Consider the following 21,345-nt stretch of genomic DNA (forward strand, 5'->3'; position numbering starts at 1 on the left):
CCCCCCCCACACACACACACACACACTCATGCCCAGTGTTTCCTTTCCCGCTCAAATAAAACACGTACGGCCATAAAGTACTCTGATCATAGAAGGAAAGCAAAGTCAAACCCGAAAATATGTACACTATTGTAAATAGAGCTATTTTATGGGATAGTTACTGCTGTTCTTCTTCCGGCTTAACGTTTTTTGTTTGTTTTTTGATTCATTTTGCAGTAACAAGGAAAATAAAGCTGTTTGAGATGAAACTGTGGGGTGGCTCTTAAAAGAGCCGTTGTAGAGGGAAACAAGACATAAAATGTAAAGGGCGTGACTGTTTACTTCTTCTTAGGGGCAGCCTTTTTCGCCTTCGCCGCTTTGGGCTTAGCTGCTTTAGGCTTGACCGCTTTGGCTTTCTTTGGGCTCTTGGTCGCCTTTTTGGGAGGCACCGGCTTCTTGGCCTTCTTGGGGCTTTTCGCTGCCTTCTTAGCGGCCGCGACGGGCTTCTTGGCCTTCTTGGGGGATTTCTTAGCCGCAGTGGGTTTCTTGGCTGCTACCTTCTTGGGCTTCTTGGCCGCGGCTGGTTTCTTGGCGGCCGGCTTCTTAGCTTTAGGTGCCGGCTTCTTGGCGGCCGGCTTCTTCTTAGCCTCGGTCTGCTTCTTGTTAAGCTTGAAAGAGCCCGACGCGCCGGTGCCTTTGGTCTGCACCAGAGTGCCCTTGGTGACGAGGCTCTTGACGGCGAGCTTAACGCGTGAGTTGTTCTTCTCGACGTCGTAGCCGCCGGCAGCCAGGGCTTTCTTCAGGGCGGCGAGAGACACGCCGCTCCTCTCCTTGGACGCAGAGACGGCCTTGACGATGAGCTCGCCGACGCTGGGGCCGGCTTTCTTGGGGCGGGCGGCGGCCTTCTTCTTGGGGGCCTTGGCGGGCGCCGAGGCGGCTGGGGCTGGAGCGACTTCTGCCATTGTTCTGCTTTGCTGAGAGCTGGAGTGAGCACAAACTGCTGCAGCGTTCTGTGGAACCTCCGGCTGCAGCGAGGGGGGCGGCCCTTAAAAGTCACATGAGAACGTTGTGGACTCAACTCGCCCGTGCAGCCGTGCCGCAACGAAAGACTCGCACTTGTGTTTTCTCTCGGCGTTTGTCGAGCGAAATATGAGCGAAAGCCCAACCTGGCGATCGTGGAAATGCTCTATCGTCTCCGAAAGGCTCCATCGTGTGTAGAGAAGGCGGGAAGGGCAGCGAAACGACGCCGCTTTTCGCACGGCGCACACCAAAGCGTGCCGCGCTGCCGGCGTGCGGAACGGGCGACGGCGCATTTGACGTGCTAATCGGTGGAAAACGGCGTCAAAATGTGTTGCGAGCTGGGCGAGCCTTGTCCGGAGCGATAGAGGAGAGCCTCGGTGAGAGCGTGTTGGGAATCCGATGCATGGGTGCGTTGTTTTGCTCGTCGTGCGGGGCGCCCTTGAGAGGTGTGTAAAGCACAGTGTTGCCATGTGTGCGTTGTGACTCCCGCAGTATGACTCTCACCGTCGATGCGTCTTTGTCACCAGGGCTCCCACACTCGGAACGACTCTCCCCGTGACAATCGACCTTAAAACATAATGGAAAAGAATAAAGTCCTCTCTCCGACCCTTATATTAAATAAGCCCAAACTCATTCTAACCCTAATACAAAATCACCACCTTCTTCTCTCTAACCATCAAATGAAATAACCCCATCCTTCCTCCAACCATAGTACAAAATAACCCCAATCTCATTCTTACACAGATACAAAAGAACACATTCCTCCTTCTAACCCTAAAACAAAACCGTTCCAACCTTCTAACCCTAATCTAAAAAAAAATAAAAAATAAAATCCATCTACAATAACACCTCCTCTCTCTAATCCCAAGATGAAATAACCCAATTCCTTCTTATCCGTAATACAAAAAACCCTCCCTAATTCTTGCACTAATACAAAACAAATCCATTCTCATTCTAACCCTAACATGAAATAACTCTTAATAACTCTCAATCTCATTCTTACCCTAATACAAATTAATCCCATCCCTCCAGTAACACAACTCAAGTTAATTTGTTAAACTCTCACTCAGCCCATATTATGCTATGACCATTCTACTTAGTTATACATTCATCAGTGGGTCATGGCCTTGTGTATCTACTGTTGCTTGCTGTCACTGAATCATAAGGCTGACCACATGTCTGCGCTAAACATACTTTCACTGACCTACTTTTCTCATGGTAAAGCCCGAGGCCCAGCTACAAACCCATATTTACTTACTTTACCTTCATCATTTTGCCTTGCTTCCAACCTATACACCAGCACCTACTTTTGCTCACTCAAAACTCACCATAGACCTAAGACTTGGACTAACTTCATCCTTTTGTGACCCAACCAAAAAGCCCCAATACAATATAACTCCATACTCCTAACCCTAAAACAAAATCTTCCTCCTAGCCCTAATAAAAGAAATAATAAAAGAAAACCCCAACCTCAGTCTAACCCAAACACAATAACTCAATCTGCACTATAACCCTAATATAAAAAAACAATCTTATTCTATGCTTAATGAAAAAGCACGTACTCTCTCTAACCCTAATACAAATTAACTGCATCCTCACTTTAATGACAATACCAACTAACCTCAACACAAAACAACCCTATTCTCATTCTTACCCCAACAGATTTTTTTAGAACTTTAATTTGACCCATTTTAAGCTGTCTTAGTTTTACATTTATCAGTAGGCCAAGGCCTTGTGTGCATCTACTGTTGCTTGCCCTCACTGAATCATAAGGCTGACGGCTGATGTTGAAATTTAATTTTACTGAACCTTCCTTTGTATCTTTAGGCTAAGGCCCAACTCACAGCCACTTTAACTCAATCCACCTTCATCATAAACCTGAAGCCCAGCTACAAACCTATTATTTACTTACTCTACCTTCCTCAAGCCGGCCTTGCTCTCAACCACTGTATCAAAAGCCTAGCTCTAGACCTACTTTTGCTCACTCATATCTCACTCAAAGACTTTGACCAACTTTTGTAACCCAACCAAAAAGCTTGTGGAGGTCACTTATTTTCCTCTTCCCCCCCCCCAACAAGTCAGCCCCCAATAAGGCCTTATTACATCCACCAGACCAGCCTCTAGTTTTAAGAGGCACCTTTCATTACCAAGATCAAGTGTGTAATATTATGGATGAACCCTACACTCTTCCACACCTGTAATGCTGATCATTTCAAGCCCACTTCATATGGTTAGTATGGCACAGTATAATAGTTTGCTATTCTGCCACTTAATCCTAGTACACACTACACCAATTAAATGCCAACAAACAAGAATAAATCTATTGACTTACATATGCATACATCCTTATATAATTGAAACAATTACTTCTACACCAAAGGCTGTACTCTCTGGAAGTAACATACAGACGTAAATTGAAGGCTTACCATCTGTGACTTGGTTCTCTCGCGTAAAAACTGCTCTTTGGTGGAAAACGTGGGTGGCTCTTAAAAGAGCCGTTGGGTTTTGATTATGCCGCGAACACTGTTTACTTGGAGCTGGTGTACTTGGTCACGGCTTTTGTGCCCTCGGACACGGCGTGCTTGGCCAACTCACCGGGAAGTAGCAGACGCACAGCGGTCTGGATCTCCCTGGAGGTGATAGTAGAACGCTTGTTGTAGTGAGCCAAACGAGAAGACTCACCGGCGATACGCTCGAAGATGTCGTTCACGAACGAGTTCATGATGCCCATCGCTTTGGAGGAGATACCAGTGTCTGGGTGGACCTGCTTCAGCACCTTATACACGTAGATAGCATAGCTTTCCTTCCTGGACTTTCTGCGCTTCTTGCCTCCTTTCCCGGCCGTCTTGGTCACGGCTTTCTTAGATCCCTTCTTCGGGGCGGACTTGGCTGGCTCAGGCATTCTGCTCGTCGTCGAATAAGACTGAAGAAGGAGGGGGAGGTGACAAGCTCCAACATTATTTAGACTCTAACATTCTAATTAGACGAGTTTCCGCCTCCAGAATGCCGTCAAACGACCATTGGACAACAGTTGAATGCTCGCTTCTTCTCAACCCTCCGTTCCCGTCTCTCCACCCCCTCCCTCTCTCTTGCCTCCCTACACCCGCTTCCCCCTCCCCCTCCCCTCAGCAGCATTCTCTTTGTTCGCCTACCCGCGCATTTTTACCCGCTGTGCAGACGGTACAATTATTTTTTTGCCACACCGGCGTTGACGGCGACATTCTGATTTTATTCAAACGTATAGTTCTGATTTAATCAACACACACGGGGGGGAAAGGAAGACAATATGCACGTATGTACTATTTACATATATAATGTGTATTGAAGCTTATTATACACAGAAATATAATGTTTATTCCTTCTGAAGATTAACTTCTTAACACAGAGCGGCCGGGAGTTCCATGATCATCACTGACTTATTTGCAAATAAACAAACAAATAAGGGACGCAGACGGCTCAATGTTTATATAAGGTTTTTAACACGTACAGTTCTGAATTCTAAAACAACGCACACGGGGGAAAATGGAAAAAGTAAGTATATCATTAGATCACTTTTTATTCCTCATGCAGGTTAACTACTTAAGTGTCCTGGAGATATTTTCATTTTTTCAAATTTTCATTCACTTATTGACTACCGTATTTAAAACAAACAAACTAACATGAAAAACAATCTCTTTTGTTGGATCTGTGGGTGGCTCTTAAAAGAGCCGTTGTGTTTAAGATTTGTTTAAGCCGAGCGTTTAACCTCCGAAGCCGTATAGAGTGCGTCCCTGGCGCTTCAGGGCGTACACCACATCCATAGCGGTGACGGTCTTTCTTTTAGCATGCTCGGTGTACGTGACTGCGTCCCTGATCACGTTCTCCAGGAACACTTTGAGCACACCGCGGGTCTCCTCGTAGATCAGACCGGAGATACGCTTGACGCCACCACGACGAGCCAGACGACGAATAGCCGGCTTAGTGATACCCTGGATGTTATCGCGAAGCACTTTACGATGACGCTTGGCGCCTCCTTTTCCAAGGCCTTTGCCTCCCTTGCCTCTGCCAGACATTCTCTCTGCTTCTTTTCCCAGTCGACGAGAAGAGAATCAATGAAGCTGCAGCACCCGAGGCACGCCTGTTATACCGCTCTATAGGACCTAGTTGAAAACAAGAGTGACGTCACACTATATTAGCTCCGTCTCATCTTCTAGACGCTGTACAGGAAAACAAGTGTTCTGTACCTACGTGACTAGACCACTCAAACATCGCATATATATAGGCACTGAGTGGGTAGCCACACAAAATAGAGTCAACTAGCTGAATTGTCTTTTGTTTCAGTTCGCTCTGGATGTACACATGTTCACAATTCAAAGTGCTCTATTTAGATAGTTTTAATGTGGATTTCATTAACACATAAGATGGTCATGTTGTTCATGTAACATGTGGTGTATTGCAACTTGGGGGGCAATCTGATAAGCCAAACAATAATAGCATCACTTTCCAATGTATTTGCAGCATGTCTTCCTTCTACTGCTTGCAGTTTCACAGTCTGGCCACACAATGGCATCCAGGCTCCACCGAGGGGGAGAGTCCATAGATTCAGAAGTCAAGTCAAATTTATTTGTACAGTGCTTTACATAATTAGTCATTAGTAAAAGACAGAGACAAATAAATAACGTAAGACATGAAGGATCAAAGACCCCCAGTGAGCATGCCAAACTAACAAGGGAGACCCATCCTCCTCTGGTCAGAACTATTTATAAATTACTGATAAAAGTTACCAAACCATCTATACTGTTGAACTGCTCTGATCACAATCATAATATATTAACCATGGTGTAACAGGAACAAACAACGGTTGCTACATAATATTGCAACACACACTGGATCATGCCTTTCCTTCACTGTGAATCCTTTAACTCCTCATGATTCAACTTTGTAAACTTTGTAAAGTCAAGCAGGTCTGAAAGCTAGGCTGTTCAGTTATAATTAGGAGTCATAATAACTTCAGAAATAGCTAGGTCTAATGATGAAGTCATTCATAAATACATACATAAATAAATAAATAAATCCCAGTGACTTAAGCCAGCCAGGCCTTAGCTTAACATGAATTTACAGTGACTCAAAGTAGGCTCATACTCATACACACAGCCTATGACTCCTTTTCACTAAATAGAAGTGGATAGGGGCCATGTGACCTTTGACCTTTAGAAAACAGTGATCAAATGTTTATTTGCAATTACAATGATAATATCATTATTATTAATACATGTCAACAAAGGCTACAACTCTTCTTTCTGAACCACAGAATGCCCTCAAATCTCCATAAATTATAATTGGTTGGGGACACAAAAACAATGGCACTCCACTACTCCCTAAATAGTGCACTACGTGAGTGTAGAAGCCATTATTATATGCACTCTGTAGGGAGTAGTGAGCTGTTTGGGAATTGGCAAACAAACTTCAGTTAAGACGCGGACACACTAGGTTTCTGTTGGCGTTTTTTTGCGAGCGAAATTAGCTACATTCATTTGTCGTTTCGGTAACTTCCGGAAAATATATTTCGTGAACAAACACTAATTAGCCAACTACACACGCCACCCGGCTCTAAAACCCAGAAGATACGCTGCTGGTAGCTTGGTTTAAGCACGACCGTTTGTCCCTCACTTGTTCCAATTGCACACGAGTCCGTATTATCGTATTACAGCCACCTAGCCATCGCGCTACTCTCCAAGTTAAGATAAGATAGTCCTTTATTAGTCCCGCAGTGGGGAAATTCTCATGTGAAAGTTAGCTAGCTAGCCTCTCGGTTACACGAGTAGCTGGGACACAAATCACCCAAGTCAACCACGACAGTTAACATAAATAAAGCTATATACACCGTTCATACTAAACCTTGGCTGCCTCGAGTGAGTTTGTATTTATCTGGCAACTATATACGCACTGGCCTGTGTTATTGTTTGTGCTAACCGAGATAGCTAACATGCTAATCGCTAACTTTGCGTACTTTTTATTCATACTACAACTCAGCAGGCGGTACTGTTCCGTGGTCAATAGGAAATGGCACCCCATAATTAGGCCCATGTTTGTGTTTGCTGTTTATGCCAGCTAGCTGCGTTAGCCACGCTGCTAATCGCTAAACTGGCTCCAAGTGCAACTCCACACATAGATCCAGCAACGGCAGTTATACATCGATTTGCTGTGACTGGGTGTAAAACATTGCTCTCGGCACAATGGAGTTTTCGAGTAATCGAGTTTTAACGTTAACGTTATCGTACTAACGGCACCACAACAGAGCTGAGCACACGCCCATTCCACGAAGCGACGCAAACTGTAATGAAAAAAGGACGACGTTTCACATGGACATGTATGAACATTAAAAGTAGCTAACATTTCTCTTAACACCACACATACCTAGGTCAGCTGTTGACTCAATATTGATGGCTGTTCACATATGCGCCTTGGTCTCACATACAACCAAGTAAGTCCAAACACTACATCACGCTATTCTAACTATGCAACCACACACTGAGATCACAGCTCTAAATGAGCCAATACATGGCACATTTGTCAATAGGCTGAACTTGTAGTTCATCGTGGGAATTGTAGTCATTGATCTTAACACTACAATATAAAGACACTGTGTCCACAAAGACTTTTAAATAAAAAAAGAACAAACACACATCAATTGAATGGTTGAATCTATAAAACACGATCCTTCCTCTATCAACACATATTGCTCAAACACATATAACCAGTACAGGGTATGTATTTGTGTTTGTATCTGTCAGAATGAATAGGCCCTCAAAGTTTACATCAAGCATGCCATATGTTTACAAATGAGAGTTGCGTGCACGCACGCACGCAAGCACACACACACACACACACACACGCCCCACTTATATATATTTACCATTTAGATTCCCCAGGTTTATGGTATACATATTCGAATAACAGTCATATGTGCAGACAAGCACAGAGGGGGTAAAAGTTGCTTTATGCAGAGGCCTTAGAAATATGATGAATGAAGTGTGGATACCATCTGGTGGTCAGAATATGAATCTGCAGGTCCAGATTACATTTGATATAGTTTTTAGATATAGTTACATTTATTTTCAGATATATTCCTTTTGGGTTTTTTTTTATTACTTTTTGTTGTACATTTACAGGGGCTGAAATGACCTAATGTAAGCTGATTCAAACAATGAAACATACAATAACACACAGAAACATGACATGACATCTAAATAGATGTAAACATTTGAACCCTGACTAAGATCACTAAGCTATAGCTTTGGATCAATAAAGCTAAGTGAATATACTGAGAATCAGTTACACTATACCAATTTTCTGTGTTACATGGGGACAGAATCTCTACTGCGGTTTACAAACACTGACATGACCTTTGCAGTCCTTTGTCCAGTTAGTACCCACACTGTTAACACTGACACAGGCCATTAGAAAAGATCTTTACCAATGTGAAGTTCAAGGCATAGGTTGTAGCAAATTAATACAACCGTGCTAAAATGTTTAAAAACAGCACTTGACTAGCCTTAATACTTGGCACATGTGTCAATAGGCAGAACTTGTAGTAAGGCATCATGGGTGTTGTAGTCCCATGTAATCTAATACACTACAAGTTAAAGACACAGTGTCCACAGAGACATTTGAAGAAAGAAAGAACAAACACGAGTATAATGAATGGTATATTTTGCCTATAAGGGAAAAGCCCCTAATGAGGCCAACTGAAGCTACACGTGTTTACCATTTGTATCCCTCAGGTTTCCGCTATACATCTTCTAATAACTGTCATATTTGCCAAATTAGACAAACGCAGAGGGAGTGAAAGTTGCTTTATACAAAGGCATATAGACATATGATGCAGTTAATGGAAGAGAAAGAAGGATGGAAAGAAACTGCGGTAAGCAAAGTAAGTGCAGAGCTCATGATGAAGTCAGGGTGAGTGGAAGCAGTTTGGCTAGACCTACCCCTTAGGCTTCTGATGGAGTTTCAGTGCTAGGCCTTAAGACTATGTAGTCACAGAACGTGAATGAAGTGTGGATACCATCTGGTGGTCAGAATATGAATCTGCAGGTCCAAGTTACATTTATTTTCAGATATATTCCTTTTGGGGGTTTTTTATTACTTTTTGTTGTACATTTACAGGGGCTGAAATGACCTAATGTAAGCTGATTCAAACAATGAAACATACAATAACACACAGAAACATGACATGACATCTAAATAGATGTAAACATTTGAACCCTGACTAAGATCACTAAGCTATAGCTTTGGATCAATAAAGCTAAGTGAATATACTGAGAATCAGTTACACTATACCAATTTTCTGTGTTACATGGGGACAGAATCTCTACTGCGGTTTACAAACACTGACATGACCTTTGCAGTCCTTTGTCCAGTTAGTACCCACACTGTTAACACTGACACAGGCCATTAGAAAATATCTTTACCAATGTGAAGTTCAAGGCATAGGTTGTAGCAAATTAATACAACCGTGCTAAAATGTTTAAAAACAGCACTTGACTAGCCTTAATACTTGGCACATGTGTCAATAGGCAGAACTTGTAGTAAGGCATCATGGGTGTTGTAGTCCCATGTAATCTAATACACTACAAGTTAAAGACACAGTGTCCACAGAGACATTTGAAGAAAGAAAGAACAAACACGAGTATAATGAATGGTATATTTTGCCTATAAGGGAAAAGCCCCTAATGAGGCCAACTGAAGCTACACGTGTTTACCATTTGTATCCCTCAGGTTTCCGCTATACATCTTCTAATAACTGTCATATTTGCCAGATTAGACAAACGCAGAGGGAGTGAATGTTGCTTTATACAAAGGCATATAGACATATGATGCAGTTAATGGAAGAGAAAGAAGGATGGAAAGAAACTGCGGTAAGCAAAGTAAGTGCAGAGCTCATGATGAAGTCAGGGTGAGTGGAAGCAGTTTGGCTAGACCTACCCCTTAGGCTTCTGATGGAGTTTCAGTGCTAGGCCTTAAGACTATGTAGTCACAGAACGTGAATGAAGTGTGGATACCATCTGGTGGTCAGAATATGAATCTGCAGGTCCAAGTTACATTTATTTTCAGATATAGTTACATTTATTTTCAGATATATTCCTTTTGGGGTTTTTTTATTACTTTTTGTTGTACATTTACAGGGGCTGAAATGACCTAATGTAAGCTGATTCAAACAATGAAACATACAATAACACACAGAAACATGACATGACATCTAAATAGATGTAAACATTTGAACCCTGACTAAGATCACTAAGCTATAGCTTTGGATCAATAAAGCTAAGTGAATATACTGAGAATCAGTTACACTATACCAATTTTCTGTGTTACATGGGGACAGAATCTCTACTGCGGTTTACAAACACTGACATGACCTTTGCAGTCCTTTGTCCAGTTAGTACCCACACTGTTAACACTGACACAGGCCATTAGAAAAGATCTTTACCAATGTGAAGTTCAAGGCATAGGTTGTAGCAAATTAATACAACCGTGCTAAAATGTTTAAAAACAGCACTTGACTAGCCTTAATACTTGGCACATGTGTCAATAGGCAGAACTTGTAGTAAGGCATCATGGGTGTTGTAGTCCCATGTAATCTAATACACTACAAGTTAAAGACACAGTGTCCACAGAGACATTTGAAGAAAGAAAGAACAAACACGAGTATAATGAATGGTATATTTTGCCTATAAGGGAAAAGCCCCTAATGAGGCCAACTGAAGCTACACGTGTTTACCATTTGTATCCCTCAGGTTTCCGCTATACATCTTCTAATAACTGTCATATTTGCCAGATTAGACAAACGCAGAGGGAGTGAAAGTTGCTTTATACAAAGGCATATAGACATATGATGCAGTTAATGGAAGAGAAAGAAGGATGGAAAGAAACTGCGGTAAGCAAAGTAAGTGCAGAGCTCATGATGAAGTCAGGGTGAGTGGAAGCAGTTTGGCTAGACCTACCCCTTAGGCTTCTGATGGAGTTTCAGTGCTAGGCCTTAAGACTATGTAGTCACAGAACGTGAATGAAGTGTGGATACCATCTGGTGGTCAGAATATGAATCTGCAGGTCCAAGTTACATTTATTTTCAGATATATTCCTTTTGGGGGTTTTTTATTACTTTTTGTTGTACATTTACAGGGGCTGAAATGACCTAATGTAAGCTGATTCAAACAATGAAACATACAATAACACACAGAAACATGACATGACATCTAAATAGATGTAAACATTTGAACCCTGACTAAGATCACTAAGCTATAGCTTTGGATCAATAAAGCTAAGTGAATATACTGAGAATCAGTTACACTATACCAATTTTCTGTGTTACATGGGGACAGAATCTCTACTGCGGTTTACAAACACTGACATGACCTTTGCAGTCCTTTGTCCAGTTAGTACCCACACTGTTAACACTGACACAGGCCATTAGAAAATATCTTTACCAATGTGAAGTTCAAGGCATAGGTTGTAGCAAATTAATACAACCGTGCTAAAATGTTTAAAAACAGCACTTGACTAGCCTTAATACTTGGCACATGTGTCAATAGGCAGAACTTGTAGTAAGGCATCATGGGTGTTGTAGTCCCATGTAATCTAATACACTACAAGTTAAAGACACAGTGTCCACAGAGACATTTGAAGAAAGAAAGAACAAACACGAGTATAATGAATGGTATATTTTGCCTATAAGGGAAAAGCCCCTAATGAGGCCAACTGAAGCTACACGTGTTTACCATTTGTATCCCTCAGGTTTCCGCTATACATCTTCTAATAACTGTCATATTTGCCAGATTAGACAAACGCAGAGGGAGTGAAAGTTGCTTTATACAAAGGCATATAGACATATGATGCAGTTAATGGAAGAGAAAGAAGGATGGAAAGAAACTGCGGTAAGCAAAGTAAGTGTAGAGCTCATGATGAAGTCAGGTTGAGTGGAAGCAGTTTGGCTAGACCTACCCCTTAGGCTTCTGATGGAGTTTCAGTGCTAGGCCTTAAGACTATGTAGTCACAGAACGTGAACGAAGTGTGGATACCATCTGGTGGTCAGAATATGAATCTGCAGGTCCAAATTACATTTATTTTCAGATATAGTTACATTTATTTTCAGATATATTCCTTTTGGGGTTTTTTTATTACTTTTTGTTGTACATTTACAGGGGCTGAAATGACCTAATGTAAGCTGATTCAAACAATGAAACATACAATAACACACAGAAACATGACATGACATCTAAATAGATGTAAACATTTGAACCCTGACTAAGATCACTAAGCTATAGCTTTGGATCAATAAAGCTAAGTGAATATACTGAGAATCAGTTACACTATACCAATTTTCTGTGTTACATTTACATTTACATTTACGGCATTTAGCAGACGCTCTTATCCAGAGCGACTTACAAAGTGCTTTGCTATTTACCCAAGAAAACCTCAGCTAGTTAGAATAGACTAATACAAAAGATACCTCCAAGCTTAGACATTACTAAACACAATACAATAAGGCGACCATAGAACTATTCGTCCAAGTACTCTCTGAAGAGGTGGGTCTTCAGTCTGCGTTTGAAGACAGCGAGCGACTCGGCCGTTCGGACATCCAGGGGCAGCTCGTTCCACCACTTTGGTGCCAGGACAGAAAAAAGCCTGGACGCTTGTCTTCCGCGGATTTTGAGGGATGGTGGGTCGAGCCGAGCCGTACTTGAAGCTCGAAGGGCTCTTGGTGCGGATTGGCTTTTGACCATTGCCATCAGATACGGAGGGGCTGGTCCGTTCTTGGCTTTGTAGGCCAGCGTCAGGGTTTTAAATCTGATGCGGGCAGCTACAGGAAGCCAGTGGAGAGAACGCAGCAGTGGAGTGACATGGCTAAATTTTGGGACATTGAAGACGACCCGTGCCGCTGCATTCTGGATGAGTTGCAGGGGCCTGATGGTGCGCAGAGGGAGACCAGCCAGAAGAGAGTTGCAGTAGTCAAGTCTGGAAGTGACGAGAGACTGAACAAGCACCTGGGTGGCCTCTCTAGAGAGGAAGGGTCGAATTCTCCGGATGTTGTACAGAAGAAATCTGCAGGACCGAGTTACGTTTGCAACATGACTTGAGAACGATAACTGATCATCCATCACTACACCAAGGCTGCGGGCTTCAGTAGAGGGAGTGACCAGTGAGTTCTCGAAGGTGATGGCAAGATCGTTTCTTGGTCCAGCAGTTCCCGGGATGTACAGCAACTCCGTCTTGCTGGGGTTCAGTTTGAGGTGGTGAGCCGCCATCCAAGACGAGACGTCGGCGAGGCATGCTGAGATACGGGCAGAAACCTGTGTGTCAGACGGTGGGAAAGAGAGCATGAGTTGAGTGTCGTCGGCGTAACAGTGGTAAGAGAATCCATGGGAGGATATCACTTTACCAAGAGAGTGAGTGTATAGTGAGAAAAGAAGAGGACCAAGAACTGAGCCTTGTGGAACGCCAGTGGAGAGACTACAAGGAGCGGACGTGTCGCCCTGCCACGTTACCTGGTATGAGCGTCCCTGCAGGTATGATGCGAACCATTGCCATGCAGAGCCGGTAATTCCAAGACCGGCAAGGATAGACAGGAGGATCTTGTGGTCCACTGTGTCAAAAGCTGCGGAGAGGTCAAGAAGGATCAGAACCGAGGACAGTCTGGCAGCTTTAGCTGCATGGAGCTTCTCTGTAACTGCAATGAGAGCAGTTTCAGTAGAGTGTGCAGCTTTGAAGCCAGACTGGTGGGGGTCCTGAAGATTGTTCAGAGTGAGAAAGAGAGACAGTTGGTTGTAGACGGAACGTTCGAGAATCTTTGAGAGGAAAGAGAGAAGAGAGATAGGTCTGTAGTTGCCGATGTCCAAGCTGTCTAGAGCTTGGGGACAGAATCTCTACTGCGGTTTACAAACACTGACATGACCTTTGCAGTCCTTTGTCCAGTTAGTACCCACACTGTTAACACTGACACAGGCCATTAGAAAATATCTTTACCAATGTGAAGTTCAAGGCATAGGTTGTAGCAAATTAATACCACCGTGCTAAAATGTTTAAAAACAGCACTTGACTAGCCTTAATACTTGGCACATGTGTCAATAGGCAGAACTTGTAGTAAGGCATCATGGGTGTTGTAGTCCCATGTAATCTAATACACTACAAGTTAAAGACACAGTGTCCACAGAGACATTTGAAGAAAGAAAGAACAAACACGAGTATAATGAATGGTATATTTTGCCTATAAGGGAAAAGCCCCTAATGAGGCCAACTGAAGCTACACGTGTTTACCATTTGTATCCCTCAGGTTTCCGCTATACATCTTCTAATAACTGTCATATTTGCCAGATTAGACAAACGCAGAGGGAGTGAAAGTTGCTTTATACAAAGGCATATAGACATATGATGCAGTTAATGGAAGAGAAAGAAGGATGGAAAGAAACTGCGGTAAGCAAAGTAAGTGCAGAGCTCATGATGAAGTCAGGGTGAGTGGAAGCAGTTTGGCTAGACCTACCCCTTAGGCTTCTGATGGAGTTTCAGTGATAGGCCTTAAGACTATATAGTCACAGAACGTGAATGAAGTGTGGATACCATCTGGTGGTCAGAATATGAATCTGCAGGTCCAAGTTACATTTATTTTCAGATATATTCCTTTTGGGGGTTTTTTATTACTTTTTGTTGTACATTTACAGGGGCTGAAATGACCTAATGTAAGCTGATTCAAACAATGAAACATACAATAACACACAGAAACATGACATGACATCTAAATAGATGTAAACATTTGAACCCTGACTAAGATCACTAAGCTATAGCTTTGGATCAATAAAGCTAAGTGAATATACTGAGAATCAGTTACACTATACCAATTTTCTGTGTTACATGGGGACAGAATCTCTACTGCGGTTTACAAACACTGACATGACCTTTGCAGTCCTTTGTCCAGTTAGTACCCACACTGTTAACACTGACACAGGCCATTAGAAAAGATCTTTACCAATGTGAAGTTCAAGGCATAGGTTGTAGCAAATTAATACAACCGTGCTAAAATGTTTAAAAACAGCACTTGACTAGCCTTAATACTTGGCACATGTGTCAATAGGCAGAACTTGTAGTAAGGCATCATGGGTGTTGTAGTCCCATGTAATCTAATACACTACAAGTTAAAGACACAGTGTCCACAGAGACATTTGAAGAAAGAAAGAACAAACACGAGTATAATGAATGGTATATTTTGCCTATAAGGGAAAAGCCCCTAATGAGGCCAACTAAAGCTACACGTGTTTACCATTTGTATCCCTCATGTTTCCGCTATACATCTTCTAATAACTGTCATATTTGCCAGATTAGACAAACGCAGAGAGAGTGAATGTTGCTTTATACAAAGGCATATAGACATGTGATGCAGTTAATGGAAGAGAAAGAAGGATGGAAAGAAACTGCGGTAAGCAAAGTAAGTGTAGAGCTCATGATGAAGTCAGGTTGAGTGGAAGCAGTTTGGCTAGACCTACCCCTTAGGCTTCTGATGGAGTTTCAGTGCTAGGCCTTAAGACTATGTAGTCTCAGAACGTGAACGAAGTGTGGATACCATCTGGTGGTCAGAATATGAATCTGCAGGTCCAAGTTACATTTATTTTCAGATATAGTTACATTTATTTTCAGATATATTCCTTTTGGGGGTTTTTTATTACTTTTTGTTGTACATTTACAGGGGCTGAAATGACCTAATGTAAGCTGATTCAAACAATGAAACATACAATAACACACAGAAACATGACATGACATCTAAATAGATGTAAACATTTGAACCCTGACTAAGATCACTAAGCTATAGCTTTGGATCAATAAAGCTAAGTGAATATACTGAGAATCAGTTACACTATACCAATTTTCTGTGTTACATGGGGACAGAATCTCTACTGCGGTTTACAAACACTGACATGACCTTTGCAGTCCTTTGTCCAGTTAGTACCCACACTGTTAACACTGACACAGGCCATTAGAAAAGATCTTTACCAATGTGAAGTTCAAGGCATAGGTTGTAGCAAATTAATACAACCGTGCTAAAATGTTTAAAAACAGCACTTGACTAGCCTTAATACTTGGCACATGTGTCAATAGGCAGAACTTGTAGTAAGGCATCATGGGTGTTGTAGTCCCATGTAATCTAATACACTACAAGTTAAAGACACAGTGTCCACAGAGACATTTGAAGAAAGAAAGAACAAACACGAGTATAATGAATGGTATATTTTGCCTATAAGGGAAAAGCCCCTAATGAGGCCAACTAAAGCTACACGTGTTTACCATTTGTATCCCTCAGGTTTCCGCTATACATCTTCTAATAACTGTCATATTTGCCAGATTAGACAAACGCAGAGAGAGTGAATGTTGCTTTATACAAAGGCATATAGACATGTGATGCAGTTAATGGAAGAGAAAGAAGGATGGAAAGAAACTGCGGTAAGCAAAGTAAGTGTAGAGCTCATGATGAAGTCAGGTTGAGTGGAAGCAGTTTGGCTAGACCTACCCCTTAGGCTTCTGATGGAGTTTCAGTGCTAGGCCTTAAGACTATGTAGTCACAGAACGTGAACGAAGTGTGGATACCATCTGGTGGTCAGAATATGAATCTGCAGGTCCAAGTTACATTTATTTTCAGATATATTCCTTTTGGGGGTTTTTTATTACTTTTTGTTGTACATTTACAGGGGCTGAAATGACCTAATGTAAGCTGATTCAAACAATGAAACATACAATAACACACAGAAACATGACATGACATCTAAATAGATGTAAACATTTGAACCCTGACTAAGATCACTAAGCTATAGCTTTGGATCAATAAAGCTAAGTGAATATACTGAGAATCAGTTACACTATACCAATTTTCTGTGTTACATGGGGACAGAATCTCTACTGCGGTTTACAAACACTGACATGACCTTTGCAGTCCTTTGTCCAGTTAGTACCCACACTGTTAACACTGACACAGGCCATTAGAAAATATCTTTACCAATGTGAAGTTCAAGGCATAGGTTGTAGCAAATTAATACAACCGTGCTAAAATGTTTAAAAACAGCACTTGACTAGCCTTAATACTTGGCACATGTGTCAATAGGCAGAACTTGTAGTAAGGCATCATGGGTGTTGTAGTCCCATGTAATCTAATACACTACAAGTTAAAGACACAGTGTCCACAGAGACATTTGAAGAAAGAAAGAACAAACACGAGTATAATGAATGGTATATTTTGCCTATAAGGGAAAAGCCCCTAATGAGGCCAACTGAAGCTACACGTGTTTACCATTTGTATCCCTCAGGTTTCCGCTATACATCTTCTAATAACTGTCATATTTGCCAGATTAGACAAACGCAGAGGGAGTGAAAGTTGCTTTATACAAAGGCATATAGACATATGATGCAGTTAATGGAAGAGAAAGAAGGATGGAAAGAAACTGCGGTAAGCAAAGTAAGTGCAGAGCTCATGATGAAGTCAGGGTGAGTGGAAGCAGTTTGGCTAGACCTACCCCTTAGGCTTCTGATGGAGTTTCAGTGCTAGGCCTTAAGACTATGTAGTCACAGAACGTGAATGAAGTGTGGATACCATCTGGTGGTCAGAATATGAATCTGCAGGTCCAAGTTACATTTATTTTCAGATATAGTTACATTTATTTTCAGATATATTCCTTTTGGGGTTTTTTTATTACTTTTTGTTGTACATTTACAGGGGCTGAAATGACCTAATGTAAGCTGATTCAAACAATGAAACATACAATAACACACAGAAACATGACATGACATCTAAATAGATGTAAACATTTGAACCCTGACTAAGATCACTAAGCTATAGCTTTGGATCAATAAAGCTAAGTGAATATACTGAGAATCAGTTACACTATACCAATTTTCTGTGTTACATGGGGACAGAATCTCTACTGCGGTTTACAAACACTGACATGACCTTTGCAGTCCTTTGTCCAGTTAGTACCCACACTGTTAACACTGACACAGGCCATTAGAAAATATCTTTACCAATGTGAAGTTCAAGGCATAGGTTGTAGCAAATTAATACAACCGTGCTAAAATTTTTAAAAACAGCACTTGACTAGCCTTAATACTTGGCACATGTGTCAATAGGCAGAACTTGTAGTAAGGCATCATGGGTGTTGTAGTCCCATGTAATCTAATACACTACAAGTTAAAGACACAGTGTCCACAGAGACATTTGAAGAAAGAAAGAACAAACACGAGTATAATGAATGGTATATTTTGCCTATAAGGGAAAAGCCCCTAATGAGGCCAACTGGAGCTACACGTGTTCACCATTTGTATCCCTCAGGTTTCCGCTATACATCTTCTAATAACTGTCATATTTGCCAGATTAGACAAACGCAGAGGGAGTGAAAGTTGCTTTATACAAAGGCATATAGACATGTGATGCATTTAATGGAAGAGAAAGAAGGATGGAAAGAAACTGCGGTAAGCAAAGTAAGTGTAGAGCTCATGATGAAGTCAGGGTGAGTGGAAGCAGTTTGGCTAGACCTACCCCTTAGGCTTCTGATGGGGTTTCAGTGCTAGGCCTTAAGTCGATGTAGTCGCAGAAAGTGAATGGAGTGTGTTTGCCATCTGGTGGTCAAAATATGAATCTGCAAAATGTAACGTAAAGAATCTGTTTTTGGTCCACAAAGTCATTTAAAGAAGCACCTGTCAAACTTCTCCCAGAGTAATGTGCCTTGGAAACGAAATGGGATGTGATCTATTCATTTATTTATTTTTTGTAGTGACAAGCTATGGGGTCATTCATAACTTTGCATCCTAATAATATGAGTATCTATGCGGTTTAAGAAATGGTTTGACTAAAAGGGTCATCAACGAGGTATCAAGGTAATATCTATCATTCTGTCCTACTTTGTCATTAGCATATTGTTCCAAACAAAATCTAACCCCTAACGAAAATCACCCCACAAGACGTATATTTACTTTTTTAGATGTACTGGTGCAGTTAAATATAAATAGCTTTGTAGACTTACTGGCGTTCACAACCATCTGTCATGTGTAAAATGTGCAATATACACATACATACACGTAGATATCCACATTGTTAACGTTTGCATTTGCCTAGTTTGACCACACGATGGCATCCACGCTCCATTCATGACAGGTGTCCGTGGCCCCAAAACACCGGTGTCTTTTGTAATAGGACAATTCCAAAAGCCTTCCTATAAATTACATAGAAGCGCACTACTCTACCCAAGTGTCAAAGGATTCTACTCTCTATTAGATAGCCGGGTGCCTCCCAGACACGACAAATACTTCACCCGGTATTCATTGTGCGAAACGCACAAATATAAAATAAAAAGACAAATAACAATAATAATAATAAATCGTTCCCTAGGCTTCTCTGAAGGGTAAATGTAATTTGCGCTATGGGTTACACTTGAAGGGTTACACTTCTAGACAAATTAAATAGGTGAGGGGAAACGTGAATTTTGGTTCAGTTTTATGGATTTTATAAAACCAAGCACAAACAATGGAGCCATCATCTCCATTGTAACTCCATCTCCAAAATTTTTGCATATGTCTGAAACTTAAGTACCCAAAATCAAGCTCTAAATATTTATGTATATACTCACACTGTATGTACACACAAATAGGGCTCTCAAACCGTGCTTGCAGTATAGTTTCAACACACGGTGACATCCACGCTCCATCCATGGACAAATTCCGTTTGCATTAAGTCAAAACCTTTCTACACACTACATAGAAGTGTACTGCTTTACTGAAGTGTCAGTGGCTATTTTTTTTCTACGGGGTTGAATGAAATTCGAACTGTACTGTTAGGATGATGTTGTCTCAACCAGTAAACATGTATTTAAAAAAAAAAATACTAATAAAAAGTGAAATATGTATTAATAAATACGGCAATTTTAATGTGAAACGTAGTACGAAATAACAATATTGTCAATAGTGTCTCAATATCGATATCGTTTTTGATTTTGGGGGGCGGGGGTCCCACTGATTTCGGCAAATAGAAAAATGACGGGAAAAAGGGTACCTTACAACAATATGAAATGCCCTGCATCGACAGAATTAGTTTTGACCAAAACAAATGGCTACATTTCCCCAATACGTGCTCACCTGGGCGGCGTAAACGCCTTTGCTGCTGCCCTTAACCAACGATACAGCCACTGTTGGTCTCGCTGCGCAGCTCTCTCGGCCTTACGGAATTGAGATGCGCGCGTCCTAATAGCTGTAAGGTATATAAAGACAACACAAGAGTGAGGCGGACATTTGCTGTTTCACGGACACAGGTAGGTGGCTCTTAAAAGAGCCGTTGGGTAATTCATGTAAACGTCAAAGCGCTCTGTTTAAGCGCGCTCTCCGCGAATACGGCGGGCCAGCTGGATGTCTTTAGGCATGATGGTGACTCTCTTGGCGTGGATAGCACACAGGTTAGTATCTTCAAATAGACCCACCAAGTATGCCTCGCTAGCCTCCTGCAGGGCCATGACGGCGGAGCTCTGGAAGCGGAGATCGGTCTTGAAATCCTGAGCGATCTCACGCACTAGCCGCTGGAAGGGTAGCTTGCGGATCAGCAGCTCCGTCGACTTCTGATAGCGGCGGATCTCCCGCAGAGCCACGGTGCCGGGCCTGTAACGGTGAGGCTTCTTTACGCCGCCGGTGGCGGGGGCGCTCTTGCGGGCAGCCTTGGTGGCGAGCTGCTTCCTCGGGGCCTTGCCACCGGTGGATTTACGGGCTGTTTGCTTGGTTCTTGCCATCGCGTTGACCTCTGCTCTCCTCAGCGGGTAAAGAAAGAGAATAAGCTGTTGCTTGCTTCACATGGCTTTTAAGCGTTCGAGCCGCTCGCCGCTCATTGGGCGTCCTAAAGGTGTCCGTTACCCATTGGGCGGCCGGCAAAACGTCGGTGACACGCTATTGGGCGTCTTCTTTTCAAAACGAAAAATACAGCCCACTAATAGTGGCGGGCTCCATAAAAAAAAAATGAAAAAAGATAATATATATTTTAGCGAATACACATATATACACACACATATATATATATATAAATAAATATAATATGTGTGTTGGACTCAGTACGTTAAATATATGAAAACAAATCACACATTGGCAATTGTTACAAAAATTGTACTACAGTAACACGGGAGGAGAATAGAAAAATAGAGGGCAGCCTGTTTATCAATAACTCCGGCCGTATGAAGCTACCATTCTTGGAAGTCACATTAAGAATATATGGTGGGTGTTTAAGGAACAGCACTTTTTTTTAAGAAAAAATGGGTGGCTCTTAAAAGAGCCTTTGTGTATGGACAAATCAACTGAGAG

General features: G+C 41.9%; 4 protein-coding genes across 4 annotated transcripts; all 4 read right to left on the reverse strand.

Annotated features, from left to right (window-relative positions):
* Positions 1-317: 317 nt before the first annotated feature.
* On the reverse strand, positions 318-941 carry LOC140573656 (histone H1-like). The gene has a single exon (XM_072693127.1). It carries the CDS (start codon positions 939-941, stop codon positions 318-320), a length of 624 nt encoding a protein of 207 aa, XP_072549228.1.
* Positions 942-3,526: 2,585 nt separating this feature from the next.
* LOC140574331 (histone H2B) lies at positions 3,527-3,901 on the reverse strand. Its single transcript, XM_072694120.1, has one exon. The coding sequence runs from the start codon at positions 3,899-3,901 to the stop codon at positions 3,527-3,529; it is 375 nt and encodes a 124-aa protein (XP_072550221.1).
* Positions 3,902-4,739: 838 nt separating this feature from the next.
* LOC140574410 (histone H4) lies at positions 4,740-5,051 on the reverse strand. The gene has a single exon (XM_072694233.1). It carries the CDS (start codon positions 5,049-5,051, stop codon positions 4,740-4,742), a length of 312 nt encoding a protein of 103 aa, XP_072550334.1.
* Positions 5,052-20,372: 15,321 nt separating this feature from the next.
* Positions 20,373-20,792, reverse strand: LOC140574262 (histone H3). Its single transcript, XM_072694043.1, has one exon. It carries the CDS (start codon positions 20,781-20,783, stop codon positions 20,373-20,375), a length of 411 nt encoding a protein of 136 aa, XP_072550144.1. The 5' UTR covers positions 20,784-20,792.
* Between the last annotated feature and the right edge of the window lie 553 nt (positions 20,793-21,345).

Source organism: Salminus brasiliensis, chromosome 12, assembly GCF_030463535.1.
Source record: "Salminus brasiliensis chromosome 12, fSalBra1.hap2, whole genome shotgun sequence".
NCBI classification, from domain to species: Eukaryota; Metazoa; Chordata; class Actinopteri; order Characiformes; family Bryconidae; genus Salminus; species Salminus brasiliensis.